The sequence below is a fragment of the Rhamphochromis longiceps genome, linkage group LG2 (assembly GCF_057381845.1).
Source record: "Rhamphochromis longiceps isolate RC_006_pf linkage group LG2, R_longiceps_female_GT1.1, whole genome shotgun sequence".
Classification (NCBI taxonomy): Eukaryota; Metazoa; Chordata; class Actinopteri; order Cichliformes; family Cichlidae; genus Rhamphochromis; species Rhamphochromis longiceps.
In genome coordinates, this window is record NC_140558.1 from 28,496,017 (window position 1) to 28,513,282 (window position 17,266).

Sequence of the window (17,266 nt, forward strand, 5' to 3'; positions counted from 1 at the left end):
ACAGACGGATCCTGGATTTGGGCTTCAAATGTCATATTCCTCTTGTCAAGCCGCTCCTGAACAATAATGTCAGAAGTGTCTCACCTTGGCTAAAGAAAAAAAGAACTGGTCTGTTGCTCAGTGGTCCAAAGTCCTCTTTTGTAATGAGAGAAAATTTTGCATCTCATTTGGAAACCAAGGTCCCAGAGTCTGGAGGGAGAATGGAGAGACACACAATCCAGGATGCTTGAAGTCCAGTGTTAAGTTTCCACAGTCTGTGTTAATTTGGGGAGGCATGCAGGTGTTGGTCCACTGTGCTTTATTAAGTCCAGAGTCAAGGCAGCTGTTGAAGCTGAAGCTGGCTTCATTTTCCAGCAGGACTTGGCACCTGCCCACACCTACAAACGTACTAAAACCTGGTTCAATAGATTCTCTATGGGGCATTGCCAAGATAAAGATGAGAGTCGTGAGACCGAACAATGCAGAACAGCTGAAGGCTGCTATTGAAGCATCCTAGTCTTCCATAACACCTCAGCTGATAGCATCCATGCCACGCTGCATTGATGCAGTAATTCATGCAAAAGGGCCCAAACCAAGTACTGAGTACATATGCATGATTATACCTTTCAGAGGTCTGACATTTCTCTATTTAAAATCCTTATTTTATTGGTTTCATGCAATATTCAAATTTTCTGAGCTTTTGAATTTAGGTTTTTCATAAGCTGTAAGCCACGATCAACAAAATTGTAATAAATAAAGGCTTGAAATATCTAAAAGGTGAACCTATATTAGTTTCACCTTTTAAGTAGAATTGCTGAAATAAATGAACTTGTGCACGATATTCTATTTTTTTTCGAGTTTCACCTGTATAACAATGTGTAATATTCATATACTATTTTTCACGTTAATGAGAGAAATGTAGTAGAAATAAACATAAATATGGCACAGTTTGTCTTCCAGTTTGTCCGCTTCATTTTATGCATATGGAATATAACCACAAATAAAAGTTGGGTTAAACCGCAAATACTTTTCGCCATTTATTTAATTTAAGAATTAATGAAAACGTTTCACAACACAAGCACTTTGAAATTTGCAGTGCAGTCCCTCCACTTCCTCTTTCTCCGGTTCACAGTCATGTGATACGTGTTGCCTTCTGCGTGTCGTCGTCGGCTGGGCAGCATACATTTAGTTGAAAGTTTATACCTCTGAAGTCTTGTGTTTTTAGACGAAACTCACAATGGCAATAACTTCGTTTGCGATCGCGATTTCCGTGATGACTGTGTTCTGGGGTATTGTTGGAGGAATTGTGCCTTGGTTTATCCCCAAAGGACCAAACAGAGGGTAAGTTGGTTAGCTTAGCTCCCCGGCTGGCTATAAGGAGTTTACGGAAGGTTTTTATGTCAACGTTGTATTATTTTCTTAGTTTTTATACAAACAGGTGAAGTGTGCGTGAGCTAAATTTACTGTTGGCGTTTTGTAAAGCTGTTTATTACACTTACATATCACCTTTAAACCCTGTTAGCTACTCTAGTTACTAAAACTTAAGAGTTAGCTAACTAAAGCTAATTTTACTCTGGCTTCGTGCTAAAGTTCCTCACACCCCTTGGCAGTGAATCCTGCTCTTGTATTTCAGTACATAATACGACCATTAATGGATTCTATTTTTGGAAAAAAAAATGCCAAAGTCAGTACAACTTCCTTTATTTGTCTGATTTTCAGTTGCATCACGAGATCCAGCTCGTGAATGTGGATGAATGGCTGGATCTGTTTTAAATCCAAAAACTCGCAGACATTAAATATTAGATGTGCTGTTTATATATTTAAAATGTATATTATTTCCCCACAGTGTGATAGTGACGATGCTGGTGCTAACTGCAGTCTGCTGTTACCTTTTGTAAGTATTCACCATCCGGATTCCTTTTTTTTTTTTTTTTTTCCACAGACAGGCACACACACACAGTGGTACTATATATATCTAAAAACAATAGAGGAAGCCTGCAATGAATCAGGCCTATAATATAAATGGCTGAAGTGAGCAGTCAGTTAAATATAAGAGAACTATCTTCTTGATAGGTGATTAATGCATTTGGATAATTACAAATTGGTCCACTTCTGTTGCTCCAAGTTAATTGATGCACGTTGCTTGAAAATAAAGCAGACTATGCGTATCTTATTTAAGTCATAAATTATTTACATTCACAGTTTTGAATGCATCTGGTGTTTTGTTGCATGCTGGCAGACAAAAGGGGGCAGTATAGTCACAGTAGTGTTACAGCCATGTGAGGTTAATCTCCCAAATGCCCCCCAAGCTTGATGCTGTTATAATAAACCCAGGAGCTGGTTGCAGTGTTGTGACAAACCGTGGTGTTCATTCAAGATGACATTTTTATTAGAGAATATGATGTGAGTGTTTTGTTTGTGATCTTGATGGTGTCCTCTCTGTTCACCCAGCTGGTTGATAGCCATTCTGGCCCAGTTGAACCCGCTGTTTGGGCCTAGCCTGTCCACTGATGTTATTTGGTACCTGCGCTATCACTGGCCTTAATTTGCCTTTCTGGGGCTCCCAACCCTTAAGGTAAGCTTAAGACTATACCTACATGCTACTTTTATGTAATATATTAATACTTGGATGCCTCTCGTCTAATGTTGTGTTATTATTCTCTCAGCAGCAGGATGACCTTGCAGTGCTGCACACCAGTGGATGTTTGCCATTGCAGAGATCAGTTGTCCCCAATTGCCTTAAAACTCTGAACCCTGTATGATTATTGAGTGGCACCAGTGCCTTGTGTATATAATGACTCCCAAAGGGCTGTGAGATCTGTGTGGATGTGCTGTGACCTAAATTAAAGTAACATTTCCTTGTTGCAGTTTTGTTTATATATTATGTACATTGTGTTCAACAATATTGTTAGCATGGATAGCAGTTGTTGTGTGAGTGTGTGTGTGTGTGTGTATGTGTGAAGTTTGTGTCAGCTGGTTCATCAGATAATTAATAAATTAATAAACAAATCATTCATCCATAATTGTTTGTAATTATATATTTTTTTCAAATATAAAAGTGTTCCTTTCTACATAATTATGTTGAAAGTCATTTACACATTAAACACATTTATGTCACTAAAATATTTTCATAGGGCATAGAAAATGCTGTTGTTTTTTTGTAATTTATCTGAAAAAAATGACCCCATAAAACATTTTTCATGCAGTCATTATCGTTGACGTTTTTTGCGTAACAAAACACGTCAAACAGCGACGTTGACGTACGGACTTCAAATTGGCCTCTTTGCTTTCCGTAGCTCCAGCCGGCTACGTTGGCAACATGGCGTCGTCAGATGTCCACGTCCGAATATGCGAACAAGAAATACTCAAATATGACTTGGAAATTAAAGCTCTCATCCAGGTGCGAATATTTCTTTGGTAAGACTGCTTAGTGCTGCGACGGGACACGTTATTTTTTGAGCGTGTCACATAGCGGAGTTGTATTAACTTGGCCTGATTTTATGAGGTGTAGCGACCGTCTCCGAAAGCCTGCACCGGAACATTTTCTATCAAAGTTACAAAGAGGCTGTAAAAAAAGAATATTTTCAGCCAAGATTTTATGAACAAGATGTTGTAATAATAATGTAGATAACCAGCCGGTGTTGTGTTGCGCTAACTAGTGATTTCCGGTATATACCAAATGATGATCCTCCCAAAACAGGACACTTCTTTATTTTATATATAACCCCTTCATAAATCCCGTTGACTGCAGCCCGTTTACATTATAAGCAAAACGAATACTTGCCATAAAAACACATCTGAGATCACTTTTTGGTACATCACCTGTATTTAAACTGTTTAAAATAACTTAAAGCTCTAGTGTGTTAAATATTTCTATCATGAATAATAGAAAACCATTTAGATTCAGAAAATTGAGATTGAGATTAAACAGCTCCTTTTTGTAGGAGAGATGTGGCCAAGAGGCTAAGAAATATTTGCAATGTTTCTTATTTCTTTATTCTCTGTTTTTAATTCCTGTTGACTACAACCTGTTTATCGGTGTAAAAAAAATCTTTCTGGCAGCAGGTATTTAGATGTTTTCATTTAAACGAAGGATTAATGTAACTTATGGACCTAAATAAAAATCTACCTACGTTAATCTTTTTCAAGTAGTCAATGGACAGGAAAGCAATTCAATAAAAGGCGCGCTGGAAAATCAAGCATTATTTTCCAAACATGTACCGGATCAAGTGCCTCACTTTTGCGACACTAGTAAGCACAAGGCAGTGTAGGACCATATTTGGTAGAAACTGTTCATATTTTAAAATGATTTTAGAGCATATTTAAATATAAATGGGTAAGTTAAACTCTATTTTGCAAAACTTGTCAAAAAATATTAGAAAGCTGGTTAATTTGGGGGGAAGTGTCGATAAATAAATACATTAAAAAAATCCGCTTTGCAGGAAAAAGTGAAAATAGTTAAAAGGTGAGGAGGAGGTCTAAAACAGTGCGAATTCCACAGTTCAGCTTGAGAAAGCAGTGTTAATATGCAGAACAGCTGTCGTTTCAACATGTGAACAGTAACAGCAGTGTAGCAATGAAATGTCATGACTTTTATCCTTGGTTCAACATTTTACCAGGATATCAGTGAGTGCACAGGCCCTCAAAGCAAGCTGACAGAATTAAATGGAGAAGTGAAAAAGAACTTCCTCAGCTTAAGACTACGGATTCAGGTGAGAGATTTTTCCCAATTAATAGGCTGTACATCGGTTGCTTGAACTTTTTTTTCTTTTAATTGTAAGCCCTTGTGGTTGTTTTGCTTCCATGTTAGGACTTTGAGCAGATGGCAATGGAGCAGGACAAAGAGTCAGACAAGCAGGCCTTGATGACTCAGGTAGAAGGCCACAGAAAACAGATGCTCAGGTAATGCATTTTGCCCACTTTAACACTTTAAAAGTCTACTTAATAAAAGCTTATTCATTTTCTTTTTTGTATTTTTTGCAGTAACCAGACAACCTGGAGGAAAGCCAACCTGGCCAGCAAACTTACAATCGACAACATGGAAAAGCAGGCCCTTCTTAATGGAGCTGATGATTCTGTGAGACAGAGGTGAGCTGAAGATTGTCCTAATATTTAAAGACCACTAAATCTCAGCTTTGCACTTAAGCAACGTTTGCTTAAATGCAAAGAAAAAAGACTATCGGGGAGCGTGCTTTTTCTTTACGTGCCCCATTTTTGTGGCACAATCTCCCTCAAGATATTAGGCAGGCATGCTCGGTGGAGGTTTTTAAAGCTAAGTTGAAGACCCACTTGTTCACCCTATCCTACATGTCTTAATTCTATGCCATTTAGTTTTAAAAATTTTTATTGTTTTTAACTTTTATTATGTTTTTAACTTGTTATTGTGTTTTTAACTTGTATTGCTGTGTATCGCTTTTATTTATTTATCTCTTTATTTTCAAATAAAGAGATAAAAATATTATTATTATTATTATTATTATTATTATTATTATTATTATTATTATTAGTATTATGTGATGCATTCTGTTTGCATGCATTCTTTTTAAATCAGGAAGATGACCAAAGAGGGTCTGGCCCAGACCACCAGCGACATCACCGAAAATCTTATGAGCATCAGCCGAATGATGGCCCAGCAAGTTCAGCAGAGCGAGGAGACCATAACGTCACTAGGTTGGTGAATGAACAGTATCCTGTTGTTTTGATATACTTGTTTAATTTTAAATGGCATTAAAGCATTCTTGTTTACTGAGAGTAATTTAACAGGTTATACTGTGTTAATGCACACACTCGGAATATAATGTCTATTTATATCAGTGACAAATGTGTAGCCCCACATTTTTTTTCTTTTCTGTTTAAAGCAACCTCCTCCAGAACGATCCAAGAGACAAATGATGAGTTTAAGACAATGACAGGGACCATTCAGATTGGGAGAAAACTCATCACCAAGTACAACCGGAGGGAGCTCACCGACAAGCTGCTCATCTTCCTGGCGTTAGCTCTGTTTCTCGCAACAGTGCTCTACATCCTAAAGAAGAGACTGTTCCCCTTCCTGTAGACCAGAAGGGTTCTCCCGTGAGCATGAATGGTACTTTCCATAGTCAGTGGGAATGATTTAAACAACTCTGAATGCTGCGTGCTATGCTAGACGCATTACGGCGTCTGCACGGCAGAATGCGAACCGCTTACTTGACTGAACTGAGACGCTGCTGAGAGTGAAATATTGTCCACACAGAGGGAGAGCGACCTACAGGCCTGCAGCTCAGAGGCAGACTAAAGGAAAAAAAATATTTTGGCTTCAGGATGTAAAACGTGTCTTTGTGTGAGGGGAAACTTGTTTGCTGATTATTATGAAACATGAAATATGGTACAGCATGAGTAATATCATGGTTTCATTTGGAAAAAAGAAAAGTCATTTTTAGCTTCAACAGTTTTTTTATTGGCAAGTCAATCACTGAACTATTAAAGTAGCATGCAATGCTATTAATTACTGTTAATTCAAGGCAAAAAATGCTATGTAATGACATTATATTACAGACATATATATTTGGGATCAAAACAAGGCCTGTACATGTTTTTGCATCACCAGTGGAAACCAAGCCATTTACCACAATCCAGTTTCCCACAATTACTGTTAATAACGTTCCAGCTTTATATGTAAATGCTATTTGTGGGAATGCACTGTGCAACTTACATTACTGTACTCCGTAATGATGAATTAATGTTGTTTATGTGAAAAGAATATTTAAGTACTTTTTAACTTTATTATGATTCAGGCTCAATTGCACTCACTCCTCACTGTGTTTTCCTACTTGAACAGCACTCGTAGGTTGTATATACACTTCTAACTGTCCCTATGTTTATTCACTTGGCATGCAAATCAAAGTTAAAAAAAAACCCCTTTATTAAGTGTAAGACTGGATGCAGTCTGCTCCGTCTCTGCCGGTGTGGCTCTGCAGCAGAGCAGAAAAGCTCCGAAAAGCACCAGCAGTGTTCGCACTGGCAGAGATAGGACAGCATGCAGCCCTGCCTTTCTTCAGATAAGACCCGGAAAAGCAGATTATTCCAACCTGTTTCCCTCTCCCTTTCCAGCGTGAGTGGAGGGTGAGGGATATTTTTAGGTTTGTGTGGCGCTGTTATCTGACGTTCCCTTTTCAACACTACAGAGGAGAGGGTGGCCAGAGAAGCCACATGACCTTGCCACCCTTTGGGCAATTGCCTGGCATTGCTGTTTCATTTTTATTATTTGTAAATGTCATCGCTAATTATTAATAAACACAGTGGCTCCCGTCTTCTTTAGTGTGTCTCAAATGTGCATTTGTCACTGTATTGTTTACAGTAAGATAGCAGACAATAGAGTATGTGTGAAGAGACCTGAGAGATGCCTAAGCATCTCTTACTTGTGTAAAGTGGCGGCAGTTGGACAGAGCCAATTTCCAGCCTGTTCGTATAGCCGCACACTTAGACAAAGCCTTTGGCTCTCTGTCAAGCAAATTGGGCCATTCTTGCATTTAGCACCAAGATACTGACAATTGAGTGTTTGGGTTTGTATCTGGATAAGTGGGCAGAGGTCTCTGAAGTGTACACGACACCACACTGATGGTGTAAACACGGGGATCGGGTGGCTAATGGGAGACCTCTGCAACTTCACATTCATTTAGTAAATTTGACTTTATAGAGCTTTGGTATTGTTAGTATTTAATACATCATTTTGATACTGGGTGTATGTTCAGTTGGAGAGTAACAGCTGTGTTACAATAAAAAGCGAAAGGTTATATTACAGTAATTTTCAGTAATCCAGTGTACTGTCCATAAAAAGTTACATATATTTGATCTGGTCACACCTTGTATTTGCCACCATGTTTCCAAGTTCAGGGAATAAGACTATTGACTTTCAGGAACAAAGAGAAGATGAAGAAATAATTCATATAAAATTTATCTACATAAAAAACTGATCATTCGTTTCAGGTTTTCCGTATTGGAACCCAGTTTGAAACATTTTAAAAGGTCAAGGTCACGGCTAGTCAAAGCAACCTTATAAACATGTGTAAAAAGTACATGCAGCTGACAGTAGGTTGTAAAAAAAGTGTAAACATTTAACAACCTTTTACCTTGTTGAAGCCTACTGAATGAAGCTTTCTAATAGGTACTTGAGCAGTTTAACCAGAAACAAACCATGGGGTGGTTTGATAGATGTCAGATTTTTTATTTTATTTTTATGCATGTTTACCAGTATATAACCCACAGGTGTGCATTATATGTGCTGTTAAAATTATCGTTTTTTTATTGGATGATTTAGTTGAATTCTTGTGGGGGGGTTGTGATGTACAGTTAGATAACAGAGCCAAAACAGACACGATGAGGACGTGGTTGTATGCTAAAAATTTTAATGATAATAATAATGGTAGTAACAATAATAATATAGAATACATATACAATTATATCATATAATTAAGTTGTAAGTTGTTTTGTTTTCCACCGAAAATACTTTTCGTAAAAAGAAATATGTAATAACCACCTTAAGGAAGATATGGAAAAATAGAAAGTGAAATCTGGCAATTTTTAAAATTAAAAAATGGCATTTATTATGTTGTTTTTCGCTCAAATTAAATGTGCGCTGAAAATAACTTAAAATGTAACACGTTTAGAGGAAAAACTGGTGCTGAATTCAAACGGAAACTACGAGAAATAATTCATCAAATATAAGTAAATTACACAAACTCCTCAATGTTTTAATTCGTTGGTATACACGCATGCAGTCATAAAATACTATTAAGGTAAATTAACATCTTTTTTTCTTCTTCTTCTCTTGTTTACCACGTCCTAATGCCGTGTAAGGAAGACACCCCGTTACTGGAGGAGTATGTGTTCTGGACGTTACTGAAATCCCCTACCCCAAAGTTCATGTAATTGCCGTTGCTGGAGGTACCTTGCATAGTCTGCATTGCGGCTGCGGGGTAATTGCATGCATAGTTCGTGTTGCAGCTGGAGCCGGTGTAGTTGCTGAAGGCTGTGTAGTTGTTATAACTAAAATGGTTAATGTGACCCATACTGTAGGAAGGATTGTAGCTGGTCGCGTCACTCGCGAGACAGGGCTTCCCATCCCTCACCAGCACCGGCACCGACACCCTCCTGGGCGGCGGCAGGGACACCATCTCCAGGCTCTGGTCCTGCTTCTGCCGCTTGCACTTGTACCTCCTGTTCTGGAACCAGATCTTCACCTGCGTCGGGGTGAGTTTGAGAACACCGGCGAGGTGATCTCTCTCCGGGGCCGAAAGGTACCGCTGCTGTTTGAAGCGGCGCTCCAGCTCGTACACCTGTGCCTGGGAGAAGAGGACCCGGGGCTTCCTGCGCCTCCGAGGCTTGGGCCGGTCCTGATCATCGGCCTTTATGTCCTCCACAGACTCTGACGGAACACTGAATTCGCCTGATTAAGACAAACACAGACAGAAAAAGCACAGAGAAATAACTGAATTAGATTAGAATTCTTCACGATTTTAGAATTTATATTCATATTTTTTATTTTGCGCTGTTATAACGATCATAATAATTGGCACAGGTTCGGGCAGATTGCCCGGCCATCCGTGCGACCAATCATTCCTAATATGATTTACGCACAACGCTATGATTTGTCATTTCATACCAAAGACGTCAATGATAGTTTGGATTTTATTACATTTTTCAAATTAATTTTCAAATCAGTATTAAAGTTCACCAACTTTCATTTATGTTTAAATTTCAAAGGTTTCGTTTTAGGGCCTTTGTCCAGCAGCCCCCGTTTTTCTTGTATACTTTCTTGTGGTACTTATTGCTTTAGTGCAGATAACATTCAGAGAATCTGCCATTATTCAAATCAAGCACATGTGTATCCAGGCCTAGGTTTAATGGGCCTCCAAACTAAAGACAATTCTTTCTTTAGCTCACCTTTTCTTCTTTTCCCCTCAAACGCATCAGATTTTCCACCCTTATCTATTTCCATCTCCATGAGGGATTTGCCATAAAAGGTAGAAGCAAAGTTAAGTGCATTGCCTCTGCCGGCTCTGGAGTCGTGTGTGTCCTCTACAAGAAGCGAGGCGGCGGTGGACGAGATGTCCCGGAGAGGCTCCTGCTTCATTCGGCCCAGCATACAAGAGGAGGAGGAGGATGTCGCCACGGTGCAGCAGTCCATGCGAGAACAATCGTCCAAAGAAGACGCCAGAACGTCATGAGTCTGCTCCAAGTTTAATATATCCTTAACAGAGAAGGGAGTGGACGTGCTAGGGCTGGGAAACATTGTCAAAAACCAGAAAAAGAAAAATAATCTGTTAATCTGTCACATGGAGGCCAAAAAGAAGTCACCAAAAAAAAAAAAAAAAAAAAAAAACCCAAACAAAAAAACCCACCTTTCCTTCTTGGATTTACGTATAAGTTTGGTATACCGGACTGTTCTTGAGTGAAGTGTGCATTTTGAATGTCAACTCTGACTCCAAACTTTTTTCTTGGCCCCTCTCTCTCCCTCCTTTCAGTGACGCAGAGAATGAGGGAGGGACGGGGGATCCAGTGGGACCTTGAGCTCTGGTACTCCCATTTACTGACGTAAAGTGATGTTTGGTAGGTTGCATGTTAGGCCTGATGTTGGTCATAGGTCTATTTCTTAATTTGCAGCAAAGTAGCCTGCTTAACCAGCCTTTATACTCTGCCCAGAGCAAATAGGATTGCTGTAAATATTCCACTAAATCAGTACATCCTTTCATCCTGTTGGAGAAACACATCTTATTGTGCTTTGATTGAGGATGTCACTGGTTTATAAAGCTTCTAAATGAAGTATCCATCTCGCCGGATAGTGTTTAGCACTGCTGTAGTCCATTACGCACAATACAAGCTCCGGATGTTTATACAGGTCTTCAAGTACCAAATAAATAATTTATCTGACATACACATCAAAAACTTGCATTAGCGACCACTGACTTGCATTGTTTAACTTTCTGGGTGGAATCAAAATCCATTAATGCGCCTAGATGGTCGTCTGCGCGTGTGTGCTTGGGGTGTCGGCCCGTGGCTCTTCTGAGGGGAAACGGAGCAGACAAGCGTCAAGAAGGAGGGAAGCAGACAACAGGTTGGGTCCCTGAACAAGGAACCTGAAACCAGGAGTGACACACTCTGCTGTCTGCCTCTAAGAGATTTTTGGAGACGCTGTCTGTCTTATCGGGACGTGATAACAGATGACAACAAGCTCCCACCCAAGCTGCAGGCCGGGTTATCCTAAAAAAGTGTCATGTGTGACACTTTTGTCTTATGGCAGTCAGAAAGTCCCAATTCGTTCAGCCGGGTTTACATTTTCTGTGCATCTTCTCTGTCCTGTTAAATACAGGCGCACTGAGATATCAATTAAGCATACAATCATTTAGTTCTTAATTTAACAATGATAATTTGGGCAATATGACTTCAGCTGTCAGCAGTGAAATAGAGACAGCTGTGCGTAATGACGCGTAACCTACATGGGTTCCCCCTCGCACCATTGGCACTAAACCTCCTATTAATGCCTGTGGAGACGGTCACAGGAGACAGACAGTATTATCGTTTGTTTTATCTTAAGCGTTTAGCGCAGCCACGGGGTAAATGGGTCCCCCCGTCTCCGATCCAGCGATTGTGTTTATAGTTTTAAAGACTATTTGTGCGCCTCGCGAGCTGATGAATGGCCATAAAATCTTTCTCCGGCCCAGCGAGAGTCAACACTGGCCCGGCTCTTGTCGTAATAATTGGTTAAATAAAGTAAACGCGCTTCGGGGAGGCTCAGAACGTGATGGAAACGTTTTCGACATGATTAATTTAGGCTGCCCATGCGCAGTCAGAATGAACGTTTCCATATTTTTTATAGCATCAATTGCAAAAAGAGATTTAAAGAAAGGAGCCATATTATGAACATGCATGCAGAATTAAGTGAAACTCCCAGTCCTACTGGATACTAACTTATTCTGTCAACTGTAAATTGGACATGACAGGTCTGGCATGTGTTTCATATCCCTAATGCTTCGTCCTGCAGAAGCCCCGCGGTCCCCTTTGACCTGTCTTTCTGCAGCACATCTCCAGCTCAGATAAAGCTTCAGATAAGGTTGCTTAAAAACTTCCGCTGCAGGAACGTGTGGGTATTTTGAGGGTTGTGTGTTAGAGGGAGGCTCACTGCGTGTGTGTATGAGAGAGAAAGAGAAAGAAAGATAGCAGGATTTTGTGGGGTCTTAGACCGTTGGCTGGTGCTCTCTGGCCTCGAGGCTTTTGGATAATTTAAATCCTCTAACTGGCTGATTATTTGCGTTTTGCTATATAATAGTTAACAATTAGATTACACTTTCCCCGTTAACTTTATTGTTTCAAATGTCAGAATATTGCAGTGGTGGACAGAGTAGACCGATACAATTAAAAATTGTCCTTCAGCTGACCTTAGCTGTGCGTGCATGTATATAAAGTCAGGTTTATTTTGCGAACGCTGAATGTACTAATGTAAATAACTTTACAAGTCAGTGATGAAAACAAAGGACATTTCTAGGAATTCTTCAAATAAAATAAAATTCAACATTTTATTGAAATTCGTGAGTCCAAATACTTTTATCCATTAATGTTGGGAAGAACAAAGAAATAGTATAATCTACATTTTATACATGATATATTACACCAGCTATATTATATTCTATAATTTGTCTGTTATTCCAGTGGTTAAGTAAAAAATAAAAAAAGGAACCAAAACAAAAAACCCACAGAAACTACTGTTAATACATGTAAATATGCAGGTAAGCATGCACATAAACAATTATGGCATATATACACTAAAACACAAATATGTGGTCAGTTCTGAATAGTGCTTATTGAAAGACTTATTTAAAAAACAGAAAGCAAAACAATACGAAAACTGTATTACTGTGCAAAGGTTTATGTCAGAGTCTGATCAGGCACACAAAGTCTGTTGGAAGACAGCAGCCCCAAACATACAGGAGAACAATGCCTGTGGGAGATTTGGTCCGCTCCCTGCAGAGGCCAGATCTCAACATCATAGTCAGTCTGGGATTATGTGAAGAGACTGAAGACAATGAGAAATTGTGGCAAAGCTTTCCAAACTGCTTGGGATAACCTGCTTACCGAAAACCTTTGAAGACACTCTTTAGGAGAAATGAGTCCTTCTTTTTTCTTCAAGGGAAAGGTTTGTGACACTGCATCAGTTTAATTTTTTTAATCCATGTTATGTAGTTTATTATTAAGCTTTATGTGATTATATGATGTTTATTAATAAATACAAAATGTTAATGTTATTATTTTTAAATGCATCCTAATTATACATGTAGAGTATGAAACATTTACATAGCAACACACCCAAGTTTACACACTAGATACACTCAAACTTTTGTCTTACTTGCTAGAAATAAAGGCAGAGAAAAGTGAATTAGTGTGGTGACTTTAACATGAAGGCTCTACCAAAGTATACCGGCAGTCAGAACAGCAACACACCCGAGTTCATACAGAGGTAAGGAATGGATGATGCCGAACTCTGTAACAGCTCTAAACTTCTTTGAAAGTTGCCATTTAATTAGGGGATATCTGATGTAAATTTAAATGTGAAACAATAATTTACATGAAGAAAAAAAAAGAAAAAGAAGCACTGCTTGAGAATTATTTATTTAATTACAAAAAAGCTCCTTCAGAAAATTTGGAATGTAAATTTGTCATAGTCTGTTGCTATATTTTCCAATCATTTCATTTATTTCATTTCATTTATTTGTTCATTTTCAGGCACAACAAATACCTATATTGAACATAAAATGCACAAAACAAAAAACAAAAATTGCCTGAAAAAGGAGTGGGACGAAGAAAACTTATTAAATCCCACCCCTATACTCACTCATCAACAAAAAAAACAAACTTCCCGCAGCTACGCCCATCATTGCATACAGACCCATCAACAGCCCCGGGCACATACAAGCATCTAAACGGCAGCTCGCAAACAACAATTAGAGCCTTCATAACTGAATACAGAATATATAAATTATAAATTGCATTACCACAGGTAACAGGCAGTAATAACTACAAGTAACAAACACACATACATATACATACATATATATCTACACACACATGTACATATATGTACATACATACGCACACTTTTTTTTTTTTGGAATCCATACCAGCAATGGTAAGAGAACAGACATTACAGAGCACACTAAAACCCATCATTGAGTATACTGTGACCAGACCAACTGTTTGTAGAGAAATTTAAATCTATGAATATTTTTGCATTGTTTCAATTGTAAACTCAGACTGTTCCAGATTTTCACACCACATACAGACACACAAAAACCTTTACGGGTTGTTCGAGTTCTGGGTAATTTGAATTCTCCAAAGCCTCTCACATTATAAACCTTTTCTCGAATTTCAAATCTAGTTTGTTAATTTGCCGGTAAAAGTTTAGTAAAAGCTTTATACAAAATTATGGATGTATTGTAATTAACCAGATCCTGGAATTTAAGTAACTTTGCCTGAAGAAAGAATTTGTGAGTATGATCTAGATAACCAGCCTTGTGAATAATACGCAGTGCTCGTTTCTGTACTGTGACTAATGGATTAACATTAACATTTTCATTACAGTTACATTTTCCTACTGTTACAGAAATGAAAACAATGAGTGACTTGTCCCATAGGAACAAGACATATCTCCTACTGTGATACACTAAGTCAAAATCAAACTAATCCAACCAACCATCTAAGCATACAACAGCATGTTATACTGCTCCAAAGGAGAATATTTTCAGCAAAAATCCATCAATTTCACATGAACAGCAGTTAGTTCAAATTTGTGAACCATTAAAAAACGTTTAACTGAATATCTTCAAAGTCCCAAGACTCAGAAAGAGTAGTAGTTAAATTGAAATTCTGTATCCTGTATCCTAGTTCAGCATAACTGTAGTGTAACCTTTTTATGCAGAGACCACTTAGGCTGCTCCACCCTGAACTTATATGTCACGTTTTAAGGTAATTCATTGTAACTTACAACTGGATTTCAAATTGCAGTTTTTTCCAAAAACATTTAAACACATCTCCAGAAACTGTGGCTCAGTTTTTCAATACTCCAAACACAGACTGAAAATACTTAAAGAGTTTGTCAAAAATCCACACACCTCTTAACAAATGAAACACAGCACTCAACGGTGTGCTCTCTCTTCTCAAAACGAATTTCTTGCATCAAAACAACAGCCTATGCACAGCAATTATATGTCTGTCTTATAGAGTATCATAATAAACACTGACGTGATCATTTGATCTATGTTTTAGCTTCATGTGGCTATGCTACATATTTACATCCATACACAATTGAATGGTTCTTCCAATTGAGATGAACGGATGCAACATGAGTGAAACTAATTGGTAATCAGGGTGTTGTATGCCTGTGTCTCTAGGTGAACAAAGTGTACTAAATGATGCAGTTTGTGTTTGGAGATTTGCAAAACCTCCACAATGTTATTTGAGTGAGACCAGTGGAATTGTGCTTAGGGTTAAAGTGTTGTTAAATGAGTTTCCATTTTCAGAACTGTGTGCACAGTTTTTTCTGTGTTTAAAATATGTATCTCCTTAAAATTCAAATTACAGATGAGCCCTAAAGTATTTTCTTCTCCCGGTCTTAATATAACACATCACAGTTCTTGTGTGGCCCAGAAGACCTACAGTGTCAGATGCAGCTGAAATTCATATCACCACCTGTTTTTCCATCCTTGTTTTCAAGACTTCATTACATATTATGTTTCCTTGTGTACTTTCTTCTTCCCCCCATGTATAACCCATAATGGGTTATACAGTCCAATTTGCTTCCAGTTCAAGGTCAGGTCTTGGCAACTGCACTCTCATGCTGTGTCTCCATCCACGCTGCACCCTGGATGTTTCTCACAACATAAGTAAGAGAAGGGGACCTGATTATTATGTAGCTAATACTGGTGTGGTTTACTGATCAATAAGTCAAATCTAAATCTATCTCTTAATTTTAAGCTCTAAGACTTCCATGTGGTTCCTACAAGAAACAAAAAAAGTGCTTGCTGTCGTGATGAAGTGGGTTTTTATTAGTGAATTAAAGCAATAGAAGTCATGCTGTTGCAGGGATCATTCAGGGGTCAACACTGTCTCATTCATCAAGCGACACAAGTGTAACCATAAGCATCCGCTGATCCAGATTCAGGTTGTTGTAACTGGAAACTATCTGAATATGGCAGTGATGTTGAGTGCCATCTGTCTGTGGATCATTTATCTTTTTTTGTGATGGAGAGAGAAGCATCCCCTTTATCTACCCTCCATCCTCTCACCCTCCTCCCCCATCCCTCATACACACTCCCCAGGTCATGTTCATAAGCTTGGCAAGGCTTCCCACAATCTTTTGCTGGGTTCAAGGTGATGTTCGAGCCCCCAGGGGACATAAGAGGATGGATCTAACTCTGCGCCTAATTTAGTTTTGTCTACGGCCCTTCACAGCTGATGTTTGAGGTCAGTAGTGGGATACTGTGTTGTAGCTTATGAGCTGATGAATGGATTTTAAATGGGCAGATTGTGCTTTGCTGACATATACAGATTGTACATGCTACAGTGATTTTAATGGGGGTAATCCAGCAGTTTAGTACTGCACTTCCATAAATTTAGGAGACTTATGAGCAGTAGAACAGTTTAGGAGCCACTCCTAAACTTATGCACTTATCTCTGCAACCAAGTCCTTTTTAACATCCCTCATATTTTTTTTTTACATTTTATTACACATCTGTTACACAAGTTCCCTCCAGAGTCATAAAAAGCCTTATCTTGTCACACTTGTTTGGTTGTTGGGTTTTGTTTTTTTTTTGCTTGTTTATTTGTTTCTCTTTTTCACTTGTCTTATTTCATGTCCATTCTGACCAAGGGTGATTTCCTGCACTGTGTTTACCTGCCATCACAGTTTTTTTCCCTTTCTTTCTTGCTAGTGTATTTTGCTTGCACCCACCCACCAGGTTTGCAGTCCTTTCCTGGTGTTCATGTGATTGCTTTGTCTTCTGGATTCTCCCTTACCCTTCCTCCCGTCCTGCTGCCTGACATGTTGCCTTCACCAACTGTTGAGACTGTTCAGCGACCCAGTGACACAGGTGGTTGCAGGCTATAAAAACTAAATAAAGTCTAAATAAATCTGTTTTCTTTTTTGTAACCAAAAAGAGATTTCTTAGTAACACAAGATTTTACATTTCATAGTAAAGCACTTCTTGTGTAAAAATGTCTTAAATAAAATAAAATAAAATAAAATAAAATAAAATAAACA

The 17,266-nt window shown here is 38.6% G+C and overlaps 3 protein-coding genes across 5 annotated transcripts; 2 read left to right on the top strand and 1 right to left on the bottom strand.

The window, feature by feature from the left end:
- The first annotated feature begins 1,104 nt into the window (after positions 1–1,104).
- On the top strand, positions 1,105–3,002 carry atp6v0e1 (ATPase H+ transporting V0 subunit e1). Of its 2 annotated transcripts, none has more exons than XM_085421426.1 (4): positions 1,105–1,320; positions 1,826–1,873; positions 2,431–2,554; positions 2,649–3,002. In XM_085421426.1, exons 1-3 carry the CDS (start codon positions 1,217–1,219, stop codon positions 2,522–2,524), a joined length of 246 nt encoding a protein of 81 aa, XP_085277552.1. In that variant the 5' UTR covers positions 1,105–1,216; the 3' UTR covers positions 2,525–2,554; positions 2,649–3,002. The 2 variants fall into 2 exon arrangements, with proteins under 2 accessions (XP_085277552.1, XP_085277544.1); XM_085421418.1 differs by having other exon boundaries at positions 1,106–1,320; positions 2,646–3,002.
- Positions 3,003–3,279: 277 nt separating this feature from the next.
- Positions 3,280–7,275, top strand: bnip1a (BCL2 interacting protein 1a). The gene is made up of 6 exons (XM_085421647.1): positions 3,280–3,379; positions 4,599–4,691; positions 4,790–4,881; positions 4,963–5,067; positions 5,531–5,649; positions 5,838–7,275. The coding sequence occupies exons 1-6, from the start codon at positions 3,299–3,301 to the stop codon at positions 6,032–6,034; spliced, it is 687 nt and encodes a 228-aa protein (XP_085277773.1). The 5' UTR covers positions 3,280–3,298; the 3' UTR covers positions 6,035–7,275.
- A 945-nt stretch (positions 7,276–8,220) lies between these two features.
- Positions 8,221–10,694, bottom strand: nkx2-5 (NK2 homeobox 5). 2 transcript variants are annotated; one of them, XM_085421637.1, is made up of 3 exons: positions 10,359–10,694; positions 9,901–10,238; positions 8,222–9,403 (listed from the first exon to the last, which is right to left on the bottom strand). In XM_085421637.1, exons 2-3 carry the CDS (start codon positions 10,142–10,144, stop codon positions 8,790–8,792), a joined length of 858 nt encoding a protein of 285 aa, XP_085277763.1. In that variant the 5' UTR covers positions 10,145–10,238; positions 10,359–10,694; the 3' UTR covers positions 8,222–8,789. The 2 variants fall into 2 exon arrangements, with proteins under 2 accessions (XP_085277758.1, XP_085277763.1); XM_085421632.1 differs by lacking the exon at positions 10,359–10,694 and having other exon boundaries at positions 8,221–9,403; positions 9,901–10,350.
- Between the last annotated feature and the right edge of the window lie 6,572 nt (positions 10,695–17,266).